Source organism: Alexandromys fortis, unplaced genomic scaffold, assembly GCF_014885135.2.
Source record: "Alexandromys fortis isolate MF-2015 unplaced genomic scaffold, M_Fortis_MF-2015_v1.1 scaffold_55, whole genome shotgun sequence".
Taxonomy (NCBI): Eukaryota; Metazoa; Chordata; class Mammalia; order Rodentia; family Cricetidae; genus Alexandromys; species Alexandromys fortis.
The window spans coordinates 8,422,123-8,444,682 of NW_026067936.1; the positions used below are offsets into that span (position 1 = coordinate 8,422,123).

General features: G+C 39.1%; 1 protein-coding gene across 2 annotated transcripts in view; it reads right to left on the reverse strand.

Annotated features, from left to right (window-relative positions):
- Wrn (WRN RecQ like helicase) overlaps nucleotides 1-22,560 on the reverse strand; it is a 102,309-nt gene that overhangs the window by 23,078 nt on the left and 56,671 nt on the right. For both annotated transcript variants that reach the window (XM_050146690.1, XM_050146689.1), the window contains exons 20-27: nucleotides 20,986-21,167; nucleotides 17,115-17,216; nucleotides 16,769-16,861; nucleotides 13,036-13,177; nucleotides 4,047-4,217; nucleotides 3,874-3,971; nucleotides 3,132-3,183; nucleotides 2,352-2,422 (exon numbers count right to left, since the gene is read on the reverse strand). In XM_050146690.1, coding sequence (XP_050002647.1) covers nucleotides 2,352-2,422; nucleotides 3,132-3,183; nucleotides 3,874-3,971; nucleotides 4,047-4,217; nucleotides 13,036-13,177; nucleotides 16,769-16,861; nucleotides 17,115-17,216; nucleotides 20,986-21,167 — 911 coding nt within the window. The remainder of the gene's footprint in view (nucleotides 1-2,351; nucleotides 2,423-3,131; nucleotides 3,184-3,873; nucleotides 3,972-4,046; nucleotides 4,218-13,035; nucleotides 13,178-16,768; nucleotides 16,862-17,114; nucleotides 17,217-20,985; nucleotides 21,168-22,560) is intronic.

Genomic DNA, 22,560 nt, shown 5'->3' on the forward strand with positions numbered 1-22,560 from the left:
AAAAATGGATGGGTCCTAAGCAATGAACCCAAAGTTGTCCTCCAGCTTCCATATGAGCATGCACACATGTGAACTTTCCTCCCACAAAAACACAGAAACACACACACATACACAGAGTTGTAGATATGTTACCATCCTGCTTATTCCTGTATGCTAAGTCTATATTCTAAAATGAGTTTCTGGACTATTCCATAGGTATCCAGAACTCAATATATCCCTACACTCTTCTTTTTTTAACCTTAGTCCCTAAGTATCTAAATCCCTTCAAACCATTTCTTATGCTGCCCACTGAAAAGAAAGACAACATTATCATCCGGTACTAAAGAACACCTTCAAGACCTCCCCTTTCTTAACCCGCTGTCTTTTCAATCGGAGTCCTAACACTCTATTTCCTCATTTACAAGACTATTGTTCTCTCCTCTGTGCCCACAGCCACGGTCCTCCTCTTGTAAAAACACTGAAGTTAACATTCCTGTTTGTGTTTTCACCACAGTTCTGAGCTGTCTACAATCTACTCTTCACAGGAATGATTAAAAAATTACCACCCCAGGGACCACTACAAAAACCCATTTATTTTACTTAGACTTACAGGTAAAGAATAAAGACCAAAAGAAGAATATTTTATAGACTTAAAGCTCCAATGTCTCTAATTCATGTTTTCTAAGAACATAGCACATTAATTGCCTTTTAAATTATCTATGGCTGCTTTGATGACAACTGCGAGGAAGAACCATTGCAATGGACGCTTTGACCTCAAAAACGAAAACACTGCCTGACCCTTTACAGAACAGTCTGCAGCCCATGTTAATATGTCACTGTTGGCAGAGCACTGGCATGTCACTGCTAGTTTACTGAACACGTGTCTTAGCTCTCGGCTGCCTTCAGATCGACCTGAGTGCTTAGCAGGGTCCAGACATGCTGGCCTGTATTTACTTCTCCAGACTTCAGCTGACTGTTCCTACTACTAAGTCATCTCTAAGCCACTGCTGAGCTGTGTAGTAATAACACATTTTTTATATTTAACTAATGTTTTGCCTGCGAGTATATATGTATGTGCACCATGTGTGTGTCTAGTGCCCACAGAGGTTAGAAGAAGGCATCAGATTGTCTGCAACTGTAGCTACAAACAGTTGCCAGCCACCAGAGGGGTGCTGGGAACTGAACCCTGGTCCTCTGCAAGAGCCATAGTAGTCTAAACCACTGGTCCCTCTCTCCACGGATTGTAGTTTTGTTGTTTTATGTGCCTTTCTCTGGACATCCCACTGGATTGTTAACACTGGGGGAGTGTGGTAACAACACTGTAAATCCCTTTGAGTCCTGGGGCCTCAAATGGTGCCTGCATTACAAAGCAGGCACTGAAAACACAGTTAACATTCCAATGTAGAAATGTTTCACGATACTGGGTGGACACTGTCATACATACTTCTCAAACTATCTAAATAAAACTTTAGTAATTGCATATCACACAGTCAAACGAGAAAGAAATTGTGTATGATAAGGAAATTACTACTGTGATAGATGTTCTGTCAGACCCACAGGAGCGCTATCTAAATGATCGAAGCACAGAAAGTGCGTGGGTCTTACAGCATGTTCACTTTAACCTCATATGAATATAAATATAGTCCATTTGATCTTTGTGTATAACATAGCCATGACACTTCTCTTATCTGGTTCTCAGACAGGATATTAGATTCTATACAGTTTCCATACTTCTATTACATCAGCAAGTCACACAGTAAGATTAAAAATATGAACAGCTGGGTTTGTAGCGCAGCGACAGAGGGCTTATCTAACACAAGCAGGTCCTGGGCTCCTTCCCCAGCACAAGGAAACAGCAAATTAAAACTACAATGGGCATTTTAGCTTTATTCTCTAGCAATTTTTACATTTCCAGTCTTATTACTATAATATTTTTATATGAAAATGGGTTGGAAATATGTATTATATATTATACATATAAATGTATAATATATACTGTATAATATAATAACATTAATTAAAAGCTAGAGGTGGGCAAATATAGAAGTGGACCAGCAATCTCATTAGCTATATATGCACAAGCAGGTTAGGGCCTGACCCTTGATATATTTAACTTCAGAATGAGAATAATTGTGGCCACCTCACAAATGGTGGATCAAATGCAGTGGGAACGGAGATGCCTAAGAAGCATGATCGACTACCCGAACTTCCCACTTGTCTCTTTTACTCATTCTTGATCCACAGAGACTGTGTTCTGATTTCACCTGTTTTTGCAATGAAACAACCCAACAACTAATAGTCATTTTTCTTTAGGAAAATAGTAATATCAATAATATTAGCAAATATAAAATATTAAAATCGGAACTCTGTACCTTTTTTTAGGAATGTCACTCCCCGAAGATTTCTCAGATGCTTTGTACGAATACATTCTCTCCAAATTAGACTATTTTCCACAAATAAAGTCCATCAAAAAGAAATTAAAAAGCATTTAAATACAAAGAAAAGAAGTTTTTTAAAAAAAAAAAAAACTCACAATAACAACTAAGTAACCAAGTCTTCAAAGGAATAAGCTGTCAGGTCTCCACCTCTGAAGACTTTAAAGGCGGTTTAAAAAGAGAGAACTCCAAAGACAGTCCTAAGACACAAAAGCCCGAGTTACAGGGGTGATTCAACTCCATGTTGACACTAACAAGCGGGAGTGGACTCTAGGAGACTTAATTCACCATTTGCCCATCGCCATGATCTACTAGCTAAGGACAGCCATGCATAAAGAATCTGTAGTAGTTACTGAGCGACTAGCAAAAGAAAAAAGTAAATATGTCTCCATTAGTAGATGGGATGGGTGTGGGGCTTTAGTGAGACTATTTAGGAAACAGGTTTATTTATTACCAGTAAGTATCATCATATATTAAAAGCCTCAGGACAAATTATTTATAAAATAAGCATTAAAAGAAAAATAAATTACGTTGTGAAATACTTCTCTGTTAAACCAAGAAGTCGCATCATATTTTTATTCTAGCCACATCATTTCTCCCTGTAGTTTGTGCTTTTTCTATGTGCTGTTCTTCTAGCTAGCAGCAATGCAAACATAGGATTTTAAACCAGGAGCGATACCCATGAATGAAATACTAAGAACCACCCTGAAAACAAACCTGCTCAGCAGTTAATCCAATTGGCTTGACATCAGAAGATACAGGAGTAGAACTGAAAAACGGTAAAATTAAAACATCTAAGTTAAAATGTAATCAAACAATTCATGAGTCATCATTCTACTCTGAAAATACTGATTTCCCAGATAAAAGAGATTCAAAGAAAAAAACCCTGATACGTTATCACTAACATTTGCGCTGATACTAAAAAGCAGGCGCAAGCATACTACCTTCCTACACATACACTAGGGAGGCGATTCACCAATTCCTTATCTTCACCCCATGTTGCCTTAAGCAACAGGCAAGAGAACTTGCTTGTTCTTCCTTTTATTTTATATGGCCACGGGGGGACTGTAATTTGTAGCTTCAATGTAACAGCAGTATGTACAAAAGCACAGAAATGTATTTCGAAGTCCCTTTCCTCTTTGCACCGCGCGACACTGCACAGTTACGGAAGGTGAAAGGATTTCCTCGAGCCCATTTTCTTCTGTAAGGGACACTTCTTTAACCTTACCTCTGAAAGCAGCTTCCTACGGATTGCAGTCGGATACCTGACATCCTCCAGGAAAGAGTTCTATAGCCTACCCTTCCCTAGCACTCCCTTCTACCACTCACGCTCCGTGAGACAACTGATTTTACCTGTACAGTGTCTATAAACCGCTAGAATTTGACTCACTTAAGTGAAACTAGAAGATTTCAAGATAATGAAGAAAAAAAAAACTGAAGGAAAAAAGAAAAGAAGAACCTTGGCAGCCGAACCTTCCCTGGACACATCTCTTCATTAGCCTGAAGGAGAAGACGCGGAGGAGACTGCGTACTGGCTTCGCGAAGCCATTTTCTACCCTATCAAAAGCAAGAAGAATCTTAATGCGCCGTGGGAGGGACTGAGACAAACAGGTAGATCTCTGTGCTGTTTACCTTTTTTGTGAGGGAGCAAGTCTTTACAAACTTGTTTTGCTTGGGAACTTCTACCAATAATCCTTCAGCTATGAGATGGTGAGAAAGGGCCTTCCACCAGCTCTCTGCTCGGTCTTTGCCAGCGCCAAAAAGCTTGTGGTGGCGATATTTATCGGCAAGACGCTGAGAATTCTGAAATCAGAAATAAAGGGTCTAAGAATGTATATTCAAATAAACAGGCCAAATAAAGCAAAATGCCTACCTAGCAATTCTTTGGGTTTAAAAATAAACTTCAGCTTTTAAACCTCTTGGATTTTTATGTCCCTCCTTTTCGTTCTGGACATTCAATTGCCGAATGTGTAATGAAAATAGTATTCTGTCTTAAATATGGAAAAATCCTCACATAATTCAGATGCACTTCCCAGTGGATGGGTTTGGGTATGTCTGGAATATTTCATCTTTGCTATGACTCGAAACTCTGAGCAACAAGTGTCTAAAAACGGACATAATTTTAGAACAGAAGTGATAAAAGAAAATATGACCAGAGAGTCGAGCAAAAATCCATGGTTCCACCGCGTGGCTATTTCTCACCGCGTGGCTATTTCTCACCGCGTGGTTATTTCTCACTGCGTGGCTATTTCTCACCGCGTGGCTATTTCTCACCGCGTGGCTATTTCTCACTGCGTGGTTATTTCTCACTGCGTGGCTATTTCTCACTGCGTTGTTATTTCTCACTGCGTGGTTACTTCTCACTGCGTGGCTATTTCTCACTGCGTGGCTATTTCTCACTGCGTGGTTATTTCTCACTGCGTGGTTACTTCTCACTGCATGGTTATTTCTCACTGCGTGGCTATTTCTCACTGCGTGGCTATTTCTCACTGCGTGGTTATTTCTCACTGCGTGGCTATTTCTCACTGCGTGGTTACTTCTCACTGCGCTTGTGCTCCTAGCACTTACAAAGTCTACTTAATGCTGATCACCTGAGACACCTACACAAACAGTGCGTGCCAAATAATTGATCTTGGGGTAGTGATACTTCTTCTGAGTGACGGTGGAACTCTTAGGAGAGACTCTTTAGCCGTTAAATTCTAGAAACATGAGTTGTCGTATGCAAGTTTCCTGCCCCATAACAGAGGCGACTCCACTATAAAGTGCTCGTCTCTTCCCTGCAAGCTCTTACTGCCAATTTCACTCATCCTATCCATTTAACTACTTTAACAGTGCAGGGCAGTGTGTGTCGCACGGCATCCCAGAAAATTACATGTGGATGATGTCACTGAGGTGATGGTGATGGATTAAAATTCACTTATCATTACCTCCGTCTACTGTGCTCTCTGTCACCCAACTGGAAAGTCGCAAACATTTCTAGCTTCATCCAGAATTCTGACCGTGATCTGAGTTCTGTTCATCAGATGTTATCATTTGCATGACAAGTACAGGCAGGATGGGAGACAAAGCCCACTCCCGTACAATATGTGCAAGCACGCATGGATACAGAGGGTCGCACATAATTGTGACCCAGCCGTGTTAGGATCTCAACACAGAATCATCGCTCACAGGCTTATGCATTTGAAAAACTGGTCCTCAGCTGGAGATTCTCCTTTTGAGAGGCTGTGGAATCTTTGGGGATGGAGGCATGGCAGGTGAAATGGATCACTGGTGGCAGATCTCTGAGAAGTTACAGCCTGGCAAAACTTCTAGCCTGCCATGGCTTCCAGCCTGAGTTCTTCTGCTTCCTATAAGCTATGGTGATATGGTCAGCTGTACATTACCAATATTATGGACAAATCCATGTTAATCTATGCATCCCTTGAACCATGACCCCAAAATAAGCTTCTCCCTTAAGTTCCTTCTACCAGGCATCCAGTCATCATTATGAGAAAAGCAATTAATGTAGGTGGACGTGGCACTCTTTCCTTACTAATAATCCTCGTGGATGCCAAACCTCATTGTGGTCAGTCTAAGTAAATTCCTCAAGTCACACGCACACCGGCTGAATTTGTTTTAAGCACTAATACACAACATGGAGACGACAACTACTGAAGTGTACTGTGATCGCCTCCGACAAAAGAATGTGTTTCTGTCCATGCCAAAGAAACAGCAAAACTGTGGGAAAGAATGTTATTTTGTTTGATGAGAGCAGCCATTTTGATATACATGTAGTCCACAATATTCTTCCTCGGTATGCAGTCAGGTTTCCCTGATTAGCCATGAAGAGCTGCTGGGTAGTAGGAGAGTCTATTGTTTGCAATTAACACCAAAAGGATTGAGGTGCCTAACTAGCATTACTAGTTCTCGACACTAAAGATGATTGATTACTCTAGCCTTTTTTTCTTCCTAAGTGAAAGAAAAAAAAACTAAATTGAATGTACATATTTACTGGGATGGAGTAATGAGGCTTTTCTTGATCAGCAACAAAGTATCTCTTCCCTTTATGATCAATAATCATTGTGAATATGGTGTACTATAAGTTTACTGTGTAAATGCATTTATGTAACCATGTTTCCGTGGTAACCACCAGGCAGAGACCAAAGCCTCTTTATTCCTTGATATGTTACATCTTTGTTTTAAAACAATCCTATGCCTGGTACAGTTAGAAGCTCAAACTAAACTGAGCAACCTGTTTCAAAACATCACAACAAAGATTGTTAAAAATATTTATTCTTTGTTTTATTTGTATCAGTGTTTGCCTATATGTATGCATGCACGCATGTATGTATGTATGTACATATGTACATCATGTGCATGCAGTGCCTATGGAAGCTAGATGAAGGCATCAGGTTCCTCTCAATCTGGACTTACAGAAGATTGTGAGCTGCCATGTAGGTACTAGCTACCCAATCCAGGTCTGATGCAAGAGCAGAGAGTGCTCTTAATCACTAAGCCACCTCCCCATGACCACAATAAAAATTTGAACAAATACTTGATGACATCTGACTCAGAGCAAGAAATCTGCATTAACTGCATAAATGTTCTAGTTAAGCTGGATGATGGTGGTGCACACCTTTAATGCCAGCACTGGGGAGGCAGAGGCAGGAGAATCTCCATGAGTTCAAGGCCAGTCTAGTCTACAAGAGCTAGTTCTAGGACAGCCAGCGTGCTATCCAGAGAAATCCTGTCTCAAAAAACAAAACAAAACAAAACAAAATGTTCTAGTTAACTTTCCAAATTATGCACTGGATAAGCAAAACTACTCATCAGAGATAAAATATAGTATCTATTTTTGTCATTTTTAGCCCTGAGAGCCTGTATGTACTACAGGGAATGTAATTTTGCAAAGGAAATTTTCATACTGTTCTTTAATTTTAAAACTCAACTTAAAAAAAAATAAGGTTCAACAAGTGGACTTATTACAGAGTGTAGAATCCAAGAACTGATGAGAAAAGCTAGAATAAAGAGAACTGATGACCAGGGCACCCCACCCAAGGAGTGGGCAGCAGGAGAGGCAAAACCTTTGTGCTAGTATCTGATACAACAGAAAATGGGGGGAAAAAATGCTACTTCTCCAAATTAACTTCCTCAAAAATCAAACTGCTTTTTGTAGTAAATTTTTTTCTTGTTGGGAATAGCATTATCTTTTAACATTCTTCCCTCTTTTCATGTTCAAATCTCTACATCAACTATATTCTTCCTACAGCCTCACAAGACAGAAACTTCCTGTTTCCCCCTTCACAAATTCCCTGACTCCCCTATGCATGCTTTCTTCTGACTTCAGCAACAGTCCCTGACCATCCATGTGTCCCGTGTCCCTTTTTGTACCAGGTTATACTTATTTTCTCCAAAGCAACACCGTCTACACTAGGTGTTGACCCTCATCAAGTTCAGTACTCTAGGCTCTACAACATAAATGTAGTGCCTTTCGCAAAAACAGATGTTAAATAACTCAAGAAAGATTAAGTTTCTAGCTAACTCCTCCTCCCCCACCATTTCTCATTCCAGTTCCTATAATCCAAAGACATTCACAGCTTACATTTCAGCGGTTCAGTGGGTAATTCCGTGTGAACCAAGGGCCTTGTGCATTATAGACAAATTTTCAGTACTGAGCAAACCCAACACACAGTGATATATTTCAATCATATGAAATAATTCGTCTAGAATATTAGAATGCACAGCCCTCTCCTGTCACATAATTTTAAAAATCTGGAGAGTAAAACTACCAACGGTTACAACTGACTGTGGTAGCACATGCCTGCAATCCATGTGCCCAGGAGCTTTAGACAGGATGATCTTGTCTCTAAAATGCATACATACAGACATACTTACATGACACAAGCATGCATGCACACATGCACACATGTATGCAAACACACATAAATCTATCAACATTTCTAAGAGCCACACAGGTCAAATCTCTGGACTCAGTGGATAAAAGGCTTGATGTCTAAATATGAGGACCTGAGTTTATGTCCCCAGCTCCTATATAGAGAGTAGATACGGCAATCAATTAAAAACAAATCAAATGGGACAGGCTCCAAAACCACAGAGAAACCCTGTCTCGAAAAACAAAAATAAAATAAAATAAAAAAATCAAATGTCTCAATGCTAGACTGAAACTCTGAAACGTCTACAAGAAAGAGTATGGAGTACACGTGAGAATACAAGCTCGGGAAAGAACTTTCTGAAAAGGACCCCGGTCATCTAGAAAACAGGATCCCTAATCGACAAGTAAGATTTCATGAAATAAAAAGGCTGCATTACAAAAGAAACAGTTACTCAACTGAAAAGCAGCCTATAGAATGGAAATTCCAGCCACGCATCTGACAGAGGGTGTATAGAGAATATACAAAGATTTCAAAAATTAAACACCAAGAAAACAAACAAAAAGTAGGCTACAGAACTAACCAGAATTTTCAGAAGAAAGACAAAATGGCTAGGAAATGTTTTTTAAAACATTTACCATCCTTGGCCATCAAAAATTCGAGTTGAAACTACTTTGAGGCTAATTTTTTTTTTTACAAGATAAGAAATGCTGACGATGATCCGGGGAACCCTTGTGTACTATTTGTGGGAATGAAAACTGGTGTTAAACCTCTCTAAGGGTGTAGCCCCTGGTAGGTATATCACATTCCAGCAGATGACCCCATACCCATCAACAGGGTGGGAGGAGGGCATAAAGCTGGGATGGGGTGCAGAGGTGCAGAGATGGATCTGGAAAGAGCTGGGAGAATAGTGGAAGGTGATTATGACCAAATTACAGTCTCACTTACAAGTGGATCCTACCAGTGAACATTTAGAATAGTGTGTTTCATTTGGAGATCTGTAGAATCCAAGAAACTAGAGAGGGATCATTAATAGTGGTGGGGGAAGGGAGGAAAATCTTAGCAGAGGGGGATAACAGAACACACGATGTAAAGGGGGAAAAGTGCAGAGTGGGATGAGAAGGTAGGATGGAGGAGTAGCTGGGGAGGAAGGTAACACTAAAGGTTGTTTTAAAAGCCCATATGAAAATTTACTATTTTATAAGCATCCTACACACAAACACACACACACACACACACACACCCCAGAGATTAACTGAAGTTACCCTACACAGGGGCTAATCTACTCAAGGAAGCCACAGGTCACCAACCAAAGAACCCAGTGTCATGTGTGGGACACCCCGTCTCAAACTGTTGCTCAGTTTGTCCTATAGATCCCCCAAACAATACAGGCCACTGCCACACTTAGTTTCCCACCAGAACTTGGGTGCAAGGCTGCAATTGCTAAAGACACCACGTGCTTTGGCCACCGGCCATGGAGAAGTCAAGCTGGTAATGACCAGGAAGCTTCCTTTCTCCTGGCTAGCTTTCACAGTACTAGAAGGTGTTATGCAGCCTGCTAGGGGAGGAAAAAGCAAGTCCTACCCAGCTGTTAATACTGTGCAACTAACATCTAGCATGTCCAGATGTGCCCAAAGGTACAATAGTGGCATGAATATTATAGGGTTAACCAAGCACTTTCTGGCAGGATTTAAGCATCTTCCTTTCCCTACCACTCCCATGCCCACTCCATGGGCGGAACTACATCCAAGATAAATCTGACCAGAACCTTTGGTCAGGAAGCTCACAGGTTCCAGGGATGAATCTATTACTATTATTTTGCTAAACAGACATAGAATAAAACTTGCCTCTAAATTCCTATCCCTGTACCCGCAGGTTAGTACCACTCTCAAGAACCTCTTCAGAGGTTCTTAGTGCAGTGGATGGTGCTAATGCAGACACTCGCAACTGCTCCAAGTACAAAGAACACGTGTCTGTGGACCATTTATCCACAAGCGGGACATCTATGTTACACTCCTTCCTGCAAAGCTCCAGGTTCATCCCAAAAGGGGGTATAAAGATTGTTAGAGTCAGAGGTCATACAGGACTGGAATTGGAATAAACAGTGTCTTTTGGGCATGACAGACCACTGCACCCATTAATTCACAGCATCTGTGGTTGTCTGCACACACTCAAGTTAGTATAATTTTCAGCATGGGGTAAAGAGGTTCATGAGCCCCTACTGAGCACCTATTGAAAGCTGATGGCTTTGGAAGGAGAGAATCATTCTTCTTTAAGGGTGTAGCCCTGGGTAGGTTGGACACATGCCAGTATATGGCCCCATACTCATCGCCAGGGTTTGGGGAGGGTATAAAGTTGGGATGGGGTGAAGAGGTAGAGGGATGGATCTGGGAAGAGTTGGGAGAATAGTTGGGGGGTGATTATGATCAAAATACATTGCATACATGTATGAACTCTTGAAAAGATAATGAAAATATCTAGTTAAGAAAACAAGCTGGGTGCATGTGAAGCACTGCCTACAACTATAGCGCTGGGTGGCAGGAACTGGAGTTGGGACAATGTCAAAGACTCCAGGCAAATAGGTCTATCCAAAACACTGGGCTCCAGGTTCACTGACAAACTGTCTCAAAAGAAAAATAATAATAAGAGCAAACAGGCGAAGATACTCAAATTCCACCTCTGGTGTTCACACGTGCACACATAGGTGAGAGCATTCACACACGTGCACACACACACACACACACACACACACACACATACACACACACACATACACACAGATGCATCCCAATATAGTGTCTAAGTGTTATCTAATTCTGAGGCCATGATAAGAATGAGCACTTTGATAAGGCATTCAGGAAAATGGCAATCTTAATGATCATGTTTTTCTTTAATTTACAGCCACTGACTATGTTCTGACATGGTCAAACAATGTGAGAGGTTTTTACATGGTGAGCTGTTGAGTCAGTGAATACAAAGTTCTCCAGGCAATACTGGTGACTTCGTAATCAGACACATTAAAACAAAAATTGAAACTCCACTTTACAAACTTACGGATAAACTGAGTTCATAATATTTAGAAAAACATGTGTGACTGAATCAAGCCCTACAGAAACCATACGTATGTTCATAAACATCATCTCTTCAAAGTCACTCCCAAACTGGCGGCTATATCATCTTACATATTAACAATACCTACAAAGGTATTAACTTGTCCTAAATTGGAACAACTTGCTTAGTTCTCGAGAGAATTACAGTTATAATTTTCCAACAATATCCCAGTAGATACCAGGATCCGTGAACGCAGGGGCAGGTGACTCCCGTTGTTCTCACTATCGTTAGCACCCACGGATTTCCATTAAGTGATACTTTTTCAGAGCTTTCCACTCTTAGCTAGCAAGGGTAGTATAAAGTTTCACTGAGGGCGAGCTGCTTAATTTGAGGACTCCCAGAAGGCACTGTCAGTATGAGAGGTCTGACTTGGTTTTCAAATAATAAGTGAAACCCGATCCCTCTTGTGACCACTTGAAGTCTGTCTAGAAACAAACTTTATTGATATTGGATATAGCTGGATTATACCAAATTAAAACAAGATAGTTTTATAAATTGATTACACTGGATATAAGGTTTTAAAGTGACAAGGATAGAAATTAACGTATAGGTTTAAATTATTTGAGCTGATCTGCAAAGCTGATAAAAGTAAAAATTCCTTAGCAACACTTCTATTGCTAAAAATTTAGGCAAATTTGCCATTTAAAACCAAAATCTTAAAACCCTTTTATCTTGAAAGCATCGAGATCTGAAAAGGTAATATAAGTTTTAATGAGTTTCATTAAAAATAGTTCACAACTAATCCCATAGAATACTTACTAAGCAAAAGCAAAACCATTTGCAGGAAGCATTTGACTATTTAACAAGAAAATGTTTACCTTAAGGATTTTAAAATTCTATATAAAAATGAACATTTATTTTTTTACTATAAAGCATATTTTTTAACCAGGAGATATCTCTGCAAAGTATCATGCCTTCTACTCTTGGTTTACTTAAGTGATATTAATATACAGTTCTTAAGTTCACAGACTTTAATTCAGAAATAAAATTACCATATAAGCAGAAGGACTAGAGAAGAGCAGGTTTCAAAGTGTGAGGGGTGGGTCTTAAGCACATTCGTGACTGACATTTGCCAGCATAATGAGGACACATGAATCACTCAAAACAGAGAGTAATTCAATTAAACTCAGTTATTCAACTTATAAAGAACCAAAATAAACAAAACCCTCTTCTTGAAATGTTAAGTACCTCCGACTTGAGATACAATCAGAGACAAGAATATGCTGCCATATACTGTTACTGAGCACAGCCACTTACAAAATAATTCCCAAAACTAAAATTTTGTACAAAGAACACAATTGTACCTGGGCACCAGAAGATACAATTTTGTTCTACCAGTCCCTAGATACAATGAAAGTTAACTTTCTTTAATTATCCCAAGAAACCCCAGTCTAGGGATTAATGCAATTGCAGTGTGGTAAGCTAATACATTATTTCCGGTCTGCAGTGCACAGCTGAACACTGCCAGCAAAACAGCATCTGATGGGATACAGGAGTTGTTCAAAGCAACAACTTCAGGGTTAAGCTAGAACTCAAGATGACTCTGAATTGCCAGTAAGTCATCTAAAGCCAGAGTTACAGTCACAGCAGTGGAAAGCACAGGCAGAAACTGTCGCAGGAGTCACCACAGATACACTTACAGATCCTCGAAGAAACAAAATAGGAATCCCAATTCCAAACTTCTCCTCTAAGATGTCCACAGCAGAGAGCAGCTGGAATGCTTGTGGACCAAAGTCTTGGAATGTGTCGTCTGGGTCGTTAGTGGAATAGCAATGACTCAATCTGAAGAAAAGTAATAGCATACTAAGAAAACACAGACAAAGCATGCTCCTTTAGAAATAAAGAGATATAACGATGAACCATGTTAAAAATATCTCAAATGTGTCCAATGCTTCTGAAACCACAAATAAAGCTTATTACAATCAAGAGCACGTGGCATTATCTAAAACACAGAAATCAGATTACAGCATCCCAGATACTGCTTTCTTATACCCAGAAGCTAAGTTTCATGGAGGCACTCAGGAGACAGCAGGCTCAAGAAAACAGCGCTGCAGGATCCCAGCTCGGGCAGCTCCACATAGTCAATGATATAAATACTGGACGCTTGTGTTAATTTACACCAGAAAAGGAAGCTAATGAAAAAGTTTTTAACTTAAAAAAATTGTTATGCACCAACATGCTAGTTTGAAACCTAGTATTTTTTTAAATATTTATTTATTATGTATACAATATTCTGTCTGTATGTATGCCTGCAGGCCAAAAGAGGGCACCAGACCTCATTACAGATGGTTGTGAGCCACCATGTGGTTGCTGGAATTGAACTCAGGACCTTTGGAAGAGCAGGCAATGCTCTTAACCTCTGAGCCATCTCTCCGGCCCCAAAACCTAGTATTTTTAAAATACAACACAGGAGCTTATGAACTTGTCATCCTGGTACATTTAGCAGTTAAATTCATTAGTTTCTCTCCAGGTTGATGCAAAATTATCATTAATGCAAATAAGTATTATTTAGCTTGAGAACAAAAGAAATTCTCAGAGGCTGTCAACTATTATATTTAAATTACCAAATTCAACTACTTTCCATGTCAGACATATCTTTAAATAGCAGTGGGAATGCAGTCAAGATTCCAGATAGAAACATTCTGTTTGGATTTAAGGAAGAAAAGCCCTGCTTAGGTTTATTCTCTCACTTACCTCCATGGTAGGATGCTATGTGACTTTCTCTTCAGAGTGTCTAAAGTTATCATGTTTCCATAAACTATGATCCATACTTTATCTCGCCACTTTAAATGTATGGTATTGTGGTTATCACTAACCTCTAAAAGTTTTTAAAACTCTTACCCAACCCAAAATGCTGCTCCTGACATATAGCTACTGCACCCAGAGACACACCTAAGTCAAAGAAGGACCATCTGTGTTTCTTCTCTGTAGAGTAGAATACAGTCAAACTGTGCATATCCCTATGGGCAGATTCATCAAACCTTCGTCACAATCAAGATCCAGCAAACACACTGTTCTTAAGTCCATTCTCCCTGCCTTTAACCTCTGCCAGCTGCTGAGCCTCCTCCTACAGTTCTGTCTTTCAGAGAAGACACTTGTGGAACCACACTGTAGAACTGGGCTATAACTTCATTTAAGCGTGTGCCAGAATTTGTCACTGAAGCCAAGTGGGCTAGAGAGGTTCTAAAGGAGAAAGTCAGTAGTCCTTATAGTGGTTAGACAAGCATTCTGGCTGCATTTCCCTGTGCCTGGACACTGCCCACTAGAGGACACTGAGAAACTGGCCCATGAGATCTGCCTTACTCAGTTTCTGAAAACTGATTTGTTTAGAGAGTCCCTTTGTCCCCATGATTATGGGGTTTGCAGTAAAATTCTTTCACTTCGATACTGATGATACATGCTCCCCTTTTTTTCTGTCAGTCTTTTTATGAAAAGGTTTTTTAACTTTTATAACGAACTTTGAGGTTCAATGAATTTCCTCTACTGCTTCTGTTTTCTAGTCACTGAATTATGCACTTATTTTTATTACGTACTTCCTGTTAAGTTTCCTCTTAATTACCTACTTCTTTTTTCGTTTTGTTTTTTGAGACAGGTTTCTCTGCAGCTTTGGAGCCTGTCCTGGAACTAGCTCTTGTAGACCAGGCTGGCCTCGAACTCACAGAGATCCGCCTGCCTCTGCCTCCCGAGTGCTAGAAGGCGAGCACCACCACCACCCGGCTTAGTTGCCTAGTTCTTAAAGCGAATGTTTTGTTATTTGTATGAAGTGTATACTCCTAAATGTTGCTTTTAACACTACAAATTATCTTGACAGAATCATACTAGCTATATCCCAGACATTTCATATTCTTATTACATGGTTCAAAAATGTCTTCTGATTTGTTGTATGACTTTGACTTACAAATTATTTAGAAGTACATTGTTTTATTTCTAAGGGTTTGGAGAGTTCCCTTTTCTTCCCACTGCTGCTTTCTAACTTAACTTTAACTCCACTAAAGTAAAAAACATATTTTGTCCAAATAGAATATTTTCATTTGTCAGGGCTTGTTTGATGACCCAGAGGAAATACATGTGCCCAAGTATTCCAGCCGCCCTTGAAAAGAACGGGTGAAAGGCTCTTAAGAAATTAATTAGAGCTGGTTTGCTGGAAGTCCTCTTCATTTCTTCTGTCTCCTCATGAATTTAGTGGGAGGTTAGTTTTGGAGCTTTGGGGTGGCTCATGGTTGTCATTGAGTCCTGCTTTTGCTTTTGTTCTCAGTGTGTTAAGGCACAAGTCTCCCTCTGAGACCTAGGCTCATCTTGAAGTCACTTGTAGGCAGGCAGGCCTCAGACTCCTAGTCTTCCTGTCTGAACCCTGAGTCCTGCGATTACAGGCATGCCCTTCACTCTTGGTGTTCCTTACCCACTTTTGTCCACTAATTCTATTAATGACTAGTAAACAGGAGTTGATGTCACCAAATGCCCCTGTGGGTTTCTGTCCCCCCTTTTAGTTCTGCAGGTTCTTGAGTGAGGTCTGTGCATAAGCAGGATTATGACTTCAGGGCTGTATGGCTAACATGTCAAAAAGGTTATGCTATGGGGCTCAATTGTTTGGTCAGACAAGAAACTAGATGCCACAGCAAACGTATTTTGTAGATGTGAACACTATTGATAAACAGATGACTTTAAATAAGGAAATTATGCTCGATAATTACTCTGTTTGAGTTGAAAGTCTTAGCAAAAATAGGCTTGCTGTATAAGGAATTCTGTTGAACGCTGTAACATCAGCTCTTGCCTGACGTAGTGTCCAGACCACTGGCTTACGCTATAAGTTTTAAGACTTTCCAACAATGTCTAATATCACCCCCTTCTCTGTTCTTTCTTTCTCATCCCTCCTTTCCTCTTGTGCCCTCTCGCCCTCCTGCACGCCCTCGCTCATGCCCTTGCTCTAGCCTTGGTGCCATTTCTCCGAAGAACTTTGGCATTTTGGCATTGTCCAGTGTCCTTCTTTATCTTGGATAATATGCTTTGTTCCAAAGTCCCCACTGCCAATACTAAATTAGTAACTTAAGGTTTTCTTTATTAGTATTTTCACAGTAATTTGTATTTAGTTATTTTTAACCTATCTGTATAACTTTACTTGTCCTTATGGAAAAAAATCAGATAGTAAACTTTTGAAATACTCTTTGATAATTTATACCTTTAATGAGTACTTTAAGGCTATTTATATTTAAATGTAACTGTTGACTAGCTAGACTTACTATTATATAAAAGTAAACCTCTTTACAATGTTTTATTTTAAATAAAGTAACTTTGCCATTTTTAAAAAACTAATGAAGCATGATTTGAGGAAAAGGAGAAGACAGCTTCTAGGATTCCACAAGAAGGAATGTTTACCTGGACCTGCAGTTGTCACAGCACTTCTCAGTCCCCATAATGTCCACGGAGGCCTTTTGCAGTCGTTTGTCCTCAAAGTGGGACAAGATGATTCTGACAAAGAGGAAGTTTTAAATTAAAGAACAAATATGGACATGTTAAACCCACCACCCAGTGAGGTACATACCCCCATTACTGCAGTTATTCGGGACCCCATCACGTCATATCAATTTATTTAAACACAAATAAACCCATCCTAAAATTCAGCATGTATACAGCAATTATTCTTTAAAAACACTTTCATTGACGTTTTTAAAGTGCCATCTAAAAGCCTATGCTTCTAACCGATAAAACAAGTAATACATACTGCCGCCTGCATCGACTGGAATGAAGATATTTTTCCATTTTCGCTAACATCTTTAATTTATACAATCGGAACTTTTCGTTGTGTATCTCAAGAAAGTGATGCCTGCAAATTGAAAATCACAGAACATTTAAAATTATCCTGTCAATTTTGTTATTTGAATTTTATAACCCACAGAATCCCCCACTGCACCACAATTTCTGTCTCCCTAGCAATGGCCTGTATTTTTCCCAGTCATGCCCCCTGACAGGAGAATTTCATCGATGACTTTGAAGGTTTTCAGTTTGATTTACAGACCACATATGCCATAGTTTCTAGTGAGCTTTCTAATATATGGACCCTGAACATTTTACAGGAAATGTATCTTTTGTCTTAATGGATGTTTTATGAGAAAGTGAAAGCACCTATGTAAGGAACACTGAGAGGCTCAACACTCCAGTGTGAACCTTCATCCCACGGGCTTTCGGAGGACAGCTCAGCCCTACGCTTTCCCTCTGCACTGTGGGCACTTAGAGCAACAGGGAAGTGTTAGAATCAGGTTTCTTCCTTGGACAGTCACAACTAATCTTTGGGCCACAATACTGAACGTGCTTCGGACCGTGAAGCTTGTTTGTAAGAGTCAGTGCTGCTACAGCTCAACACAACGGTTACTTTCTCGCCTTCTGTGTCCAGATTCCATGAATTTCAAATATCAGGTGATGAAATCTTCCAGGCAGTATTACACATCTTTCCAAGAATCAAAAAAAGTCTGTGTGAAGTGGTTTTTAGATATTGCAATATGAAATTCTGATTTAATATATAAGAACTAGATGATAATACTGAACCTCATCATTACGGACTACACTCACCAATGTTTGCAACACCCAGCCTTCTGATTATTCAAAATATCCTACACAATTTCCAAGGGGTTCTAGAAAGTCTGAATGTATAAATGATGGATTATTCAAAACTATGTTTTCAATGGATGGCAATACTCACAATGTATTTTTTCTCCAAATCCCCTAAACTAGAAACACTGATTCCTGTGGAACTATCTAATCTCATGCTTACTAGCTCATAGATTTTAAAAAAAAATCAGTTTTATTTAGTTTCCCCATCCTTCTGAGATAGAACGAACAAAAAAAAAAAAAACAAATTTCTATACTCAGAACTGTATCTTAGTACATTTGGTTGGGATGAAATATATTTAAATGATCTATCTCTTCCATGTTCATTTCATTTGAAAAAAATAAACTCAATAAAATACTTATTATTTTTATTTTGCTACTACCAAATAATTTAAATATATTGTTTCACAAAAAAGAAATTTTAACAATTCTGAATTCATTAATATTAAGAGAAATCAGTTGCAGACAGACAAGGATTCATTAGATTGAGATTATTCTCCAAATTGTTCTCTTTGAAACAAAAGATGGCAGTAACTACTGGATATGAATATAAAAATAGTAAATATAATCATTGGGACACTGCCTTGCTATGGCTCTGAAGTAAGATATACAAAACCACATAATAAGAAATATAAAATTACCTAAAAACGACTAAGGCTGTGTCCCTACATATGCTTGTCTAGAATGAGTGAGGTCCAGATTTGATACCCAGCAGCACAGAATTAAACAAATAAATACACATTAGGTAGCTAAAATCACTGCATGATCATTTCTCAGTCACAGAATTTTAGCATAAGATAACCTAAAACTTTTATAAATCACAGTGATCCTTGCAGCTAAGACCTAGCAACCCTTTGTTTTCTTGTGTAAGTTCAAAATCTTGACAGTACAACTTCATCCTCAACCCTAGCTCTACTCTGTTGTATCCTTACCCTAGAGTTTTTGCCACTTTGTCATGGACACAGAGCACTCTATCTGTACTAAAAGTTCAAGCATCTCATCCTTTGCACCCACTACTCAGCACTTAGAGATTCAGTTAGCCCCAAGTTAAACCCCTATCAAATCTAACGAAGGATGCATCTGAACTGAACATGCTGAGACACTTTTCTTGTCATTATTCCCTAAACATTTCATTATAAAACAATTTATCCATCTTTTTTATAATAGATATTATATGCAAGCTAGAGACAAAGAATAAAGGAGAGTACACAGCCTTACACAAATGCAGTGCTGTGCTGTACAAGAGACTTGAGCATGGTGAGAATTCTGGTATCTTGAGGGTCCTAGACCCATGGATAACAACTGACAACTGTATGGGTGTTCTGGAACCACTATTACTTCCTGATCAATCCTAATGAGATAAACCTCTTAGCATACCTTTTAAAGCCCAAGTAAACCAGAACTGTAACTATTGATGAGCTTGCATTAGAAAACCCAGGCCTATAATGTTTCCAGCATGTTAGCACAATGCACAAATAAAATAAGTTCTGGTATTAACCAACTGCTACTTGATATATTCCAAATTTAATAGTAGCTTGCACAGATGTGTTCTATCCAACATATTTAACTTTAGTTTCAAAAAGGCTTGATAAAGACAGAGATGCCTAGCCTGGGGAGATAGCTCAACGGTTAGGAACGCTTGCTTACAGGGAACCAGAGTTCAGCTTACATCTTACAAAGTAAAATACACTGACTATTCCTAGAAGAAAGACCTTAGATTTTATCACAAAACTTCTGACTTCTCTAATCCAGCTCTTGAGCTGACACTTCTACAGGGAAATATCACCTGAATTTCCAAGTTGGTAAACAGCACACTCCACTCTAAGCAACTTTCCTTCGTAGCACTTAACAATTAAATAAATACATTTATCAAACTATTTGGACAACCTTTAATTCTAGCATTCCAGAGGCAAAGGGATGTTTACAAGTTCAAGGCCAGCTTGGTCTATATTCCAGACCAGCCAATGTTACAGAGTGAGACTGTCTTAAAACAGACAATAAGAACAAAGATATGTTTATATGATCTTTAAAAGAAATTAATAATCGACACTTCCAAGTACAAAATGAGAATAATAAAAAGAACACTATGCATGCGTATGTACACAGTTCTCTAGTTAAGATCTCCCACTCCAAATAGATGGAGTCCTACAAAAGCAGGCACCATGCCTCCTTTCATTTAGCTTTGTATCCTTGGCACTCAGGCCATGGTGTTCTAAGAGGAAGATGTTCTATGATGAAGATGAACAATACCTGCATTGGGTAGGCTCAACCATCATTCTACTAAGATGAACTAATGTGTCCCCTGAAGATCCTAACTTACTCATCAACCTGGAAGAACGTTTGAAAGCTCCCTAATGTTAGCAGGCTCAGTAGTTGAGGTGTACTGGCTTCTTTCCCTGGTTCCCCATAGATAAAGAGGTAAATATTGCACCAAGATTTTTGTAAGTTGAAGCTGTTCTTTCAAATATAATCTGACAGAACTTAAGTGACAACTTACTTAGTATTTAAGTTGTTTTCCTTTTCACAAATTTAAACAGTGAACACTTCCTATTTTATGATAGCACTCTATCAATATACTAGACATGATTATCCATATATAGTCCACAAGGCAATTTTCACAGTCTATGGGCAACGGCATGCGCTTATAAAACTAATCATGGAAACAATAGTAAATCTGGAGACATATCATTTAAAGGGCGGGTATTACTCACTGCTGCACAACAGGACAGTATGCATAAGACCTATGATACCTGTCCAGGGAGAGTCCTGATCTTCTCATGCTAACTGGATATTGGTAGAAATGGCTCATCCCCTATGTGAGAAGACCACGGTGCTCTTCATGGACGTTCTGTTAGTTTAGCTTACTTTTCAGTTTGGACCCCTTTAAATATATTCACAAGATCCCCCAAAAATTTGGACATTACCTCCAATATTTTATTGGAAAGTAAAAAAGAAACTTGTAAGGTGAAAGCAACAAGCATTTTTACCTAGTTAAGTTGAAGTCTGCTGGAGCCCAGAGTACGTGACAAGAACTCGGAAGTCCATCCCGGCCAGCTCGACCAATTTCCTGGTAATAGGATTCCATTTCCTTAGGAGCGCCATAATGAATAACTTTGCGAATGTCAGCTTTATTAATGCCCATCCCGAAAGCTATAGTAGCTACAACACACTGAGAATGCAATAACATAATGAAAATCACATTTCAACATTCTAAAACTTAAAAAATAAGACAATGCTTATTCACGGATGCAAAACTGAATTCAGTATAACTTCAGCCAATCACTTACAGACCAAAAGATTGATTATCTATCGAAATACAGATAAAGGTTAGTGATCATAAGGAGTGATTTCCGTTCATCTCTGTGAGAAACAGCCAATAAAGAAGTTTCTCTGGATACTGCAGCTATGGGAAACAGTTGCTACAGTAAATAAAACTTGTGTATCATTATGAAGTTTCAGGTGTCCTCACCTGATAATAGAATGTCTTATTCTAAGAATTACATCATTCACGACTGTAGAGTGAAATGCAGTTGTAGTAGCAGTTGATGCTACATCTTTTAGATGGGCACAATACCAAGAAGATAAAACTGTCAAACAACATAATATGAATAAACCTAGGAAAACAGCATTTATATGGCTGGAGAAAAAACTCACAGAAAAATTACTGATAAGTACACAGAAAAAAAAATCTCTAATAACAAGAATACAAAAGAATAAGCAAAAATGTAGCAATATAAGGATTAAAGTAAAATGTTTAGGTTAATAACTATATAACAGCTAACCCAAATTATGATGTAAACCAACAGGGAAGGAAAGGGGTCTAGGTATGCACAGACATGGGAGGGAAAGGGCAATAACACATAGGAAAGACAGGAGAACTTGCAACATTTTAAGTGGGGAGTCAAATAGAGAATCATAAAAAACTAACAAAAATTTAAGATAGCAATGTAAGCAAATTATGGTGAGGTAGAGCAATAAACACCTACAGGGTCAGTGGGGCAGATTAGGAGAGGAGACAGGAAGATGTCTCTCACACTGAAGACATAACAGAACTATCTGCAAGTACAGATTGAATTAAAGCATTGTTAATAACATGTTCTAGGATGGGCAGGAAGAATGACAGAAAAGGAGGAAAAGAAGGATATAGGAAATCAAACAAAAAATGGATCAAAGACCTCAATATCAATCTGAACACATTGAACCTGACAGAAGAGAAAGTGGGAAGTACCCTACAACAGATGGGCACAGGCGATCGCTTCCTATGTATAACCCCAGCAGCACAGACATTAAGGGCAACATTGAATAAATGGGACCTACTGAAACTGAGAAGCTTCTGCAAAGCAAAGGACACTGTCACAAAGACAAAAAGGCAACCCACTGACTGGGAGAAGATCTTCACCACCCCCGTAACATACAAAGGTCTGATCTCCAAAATATATAAAGAACTCAAGAAACTAGACTTTAAAATGCTAATTAACCCAATTAAAAAATGGGGCACTGATCTGAATAGAGAATTCTCAACAGAAGAAGTTCAAATGGCCAAAAGACACTTAAGGTTATGC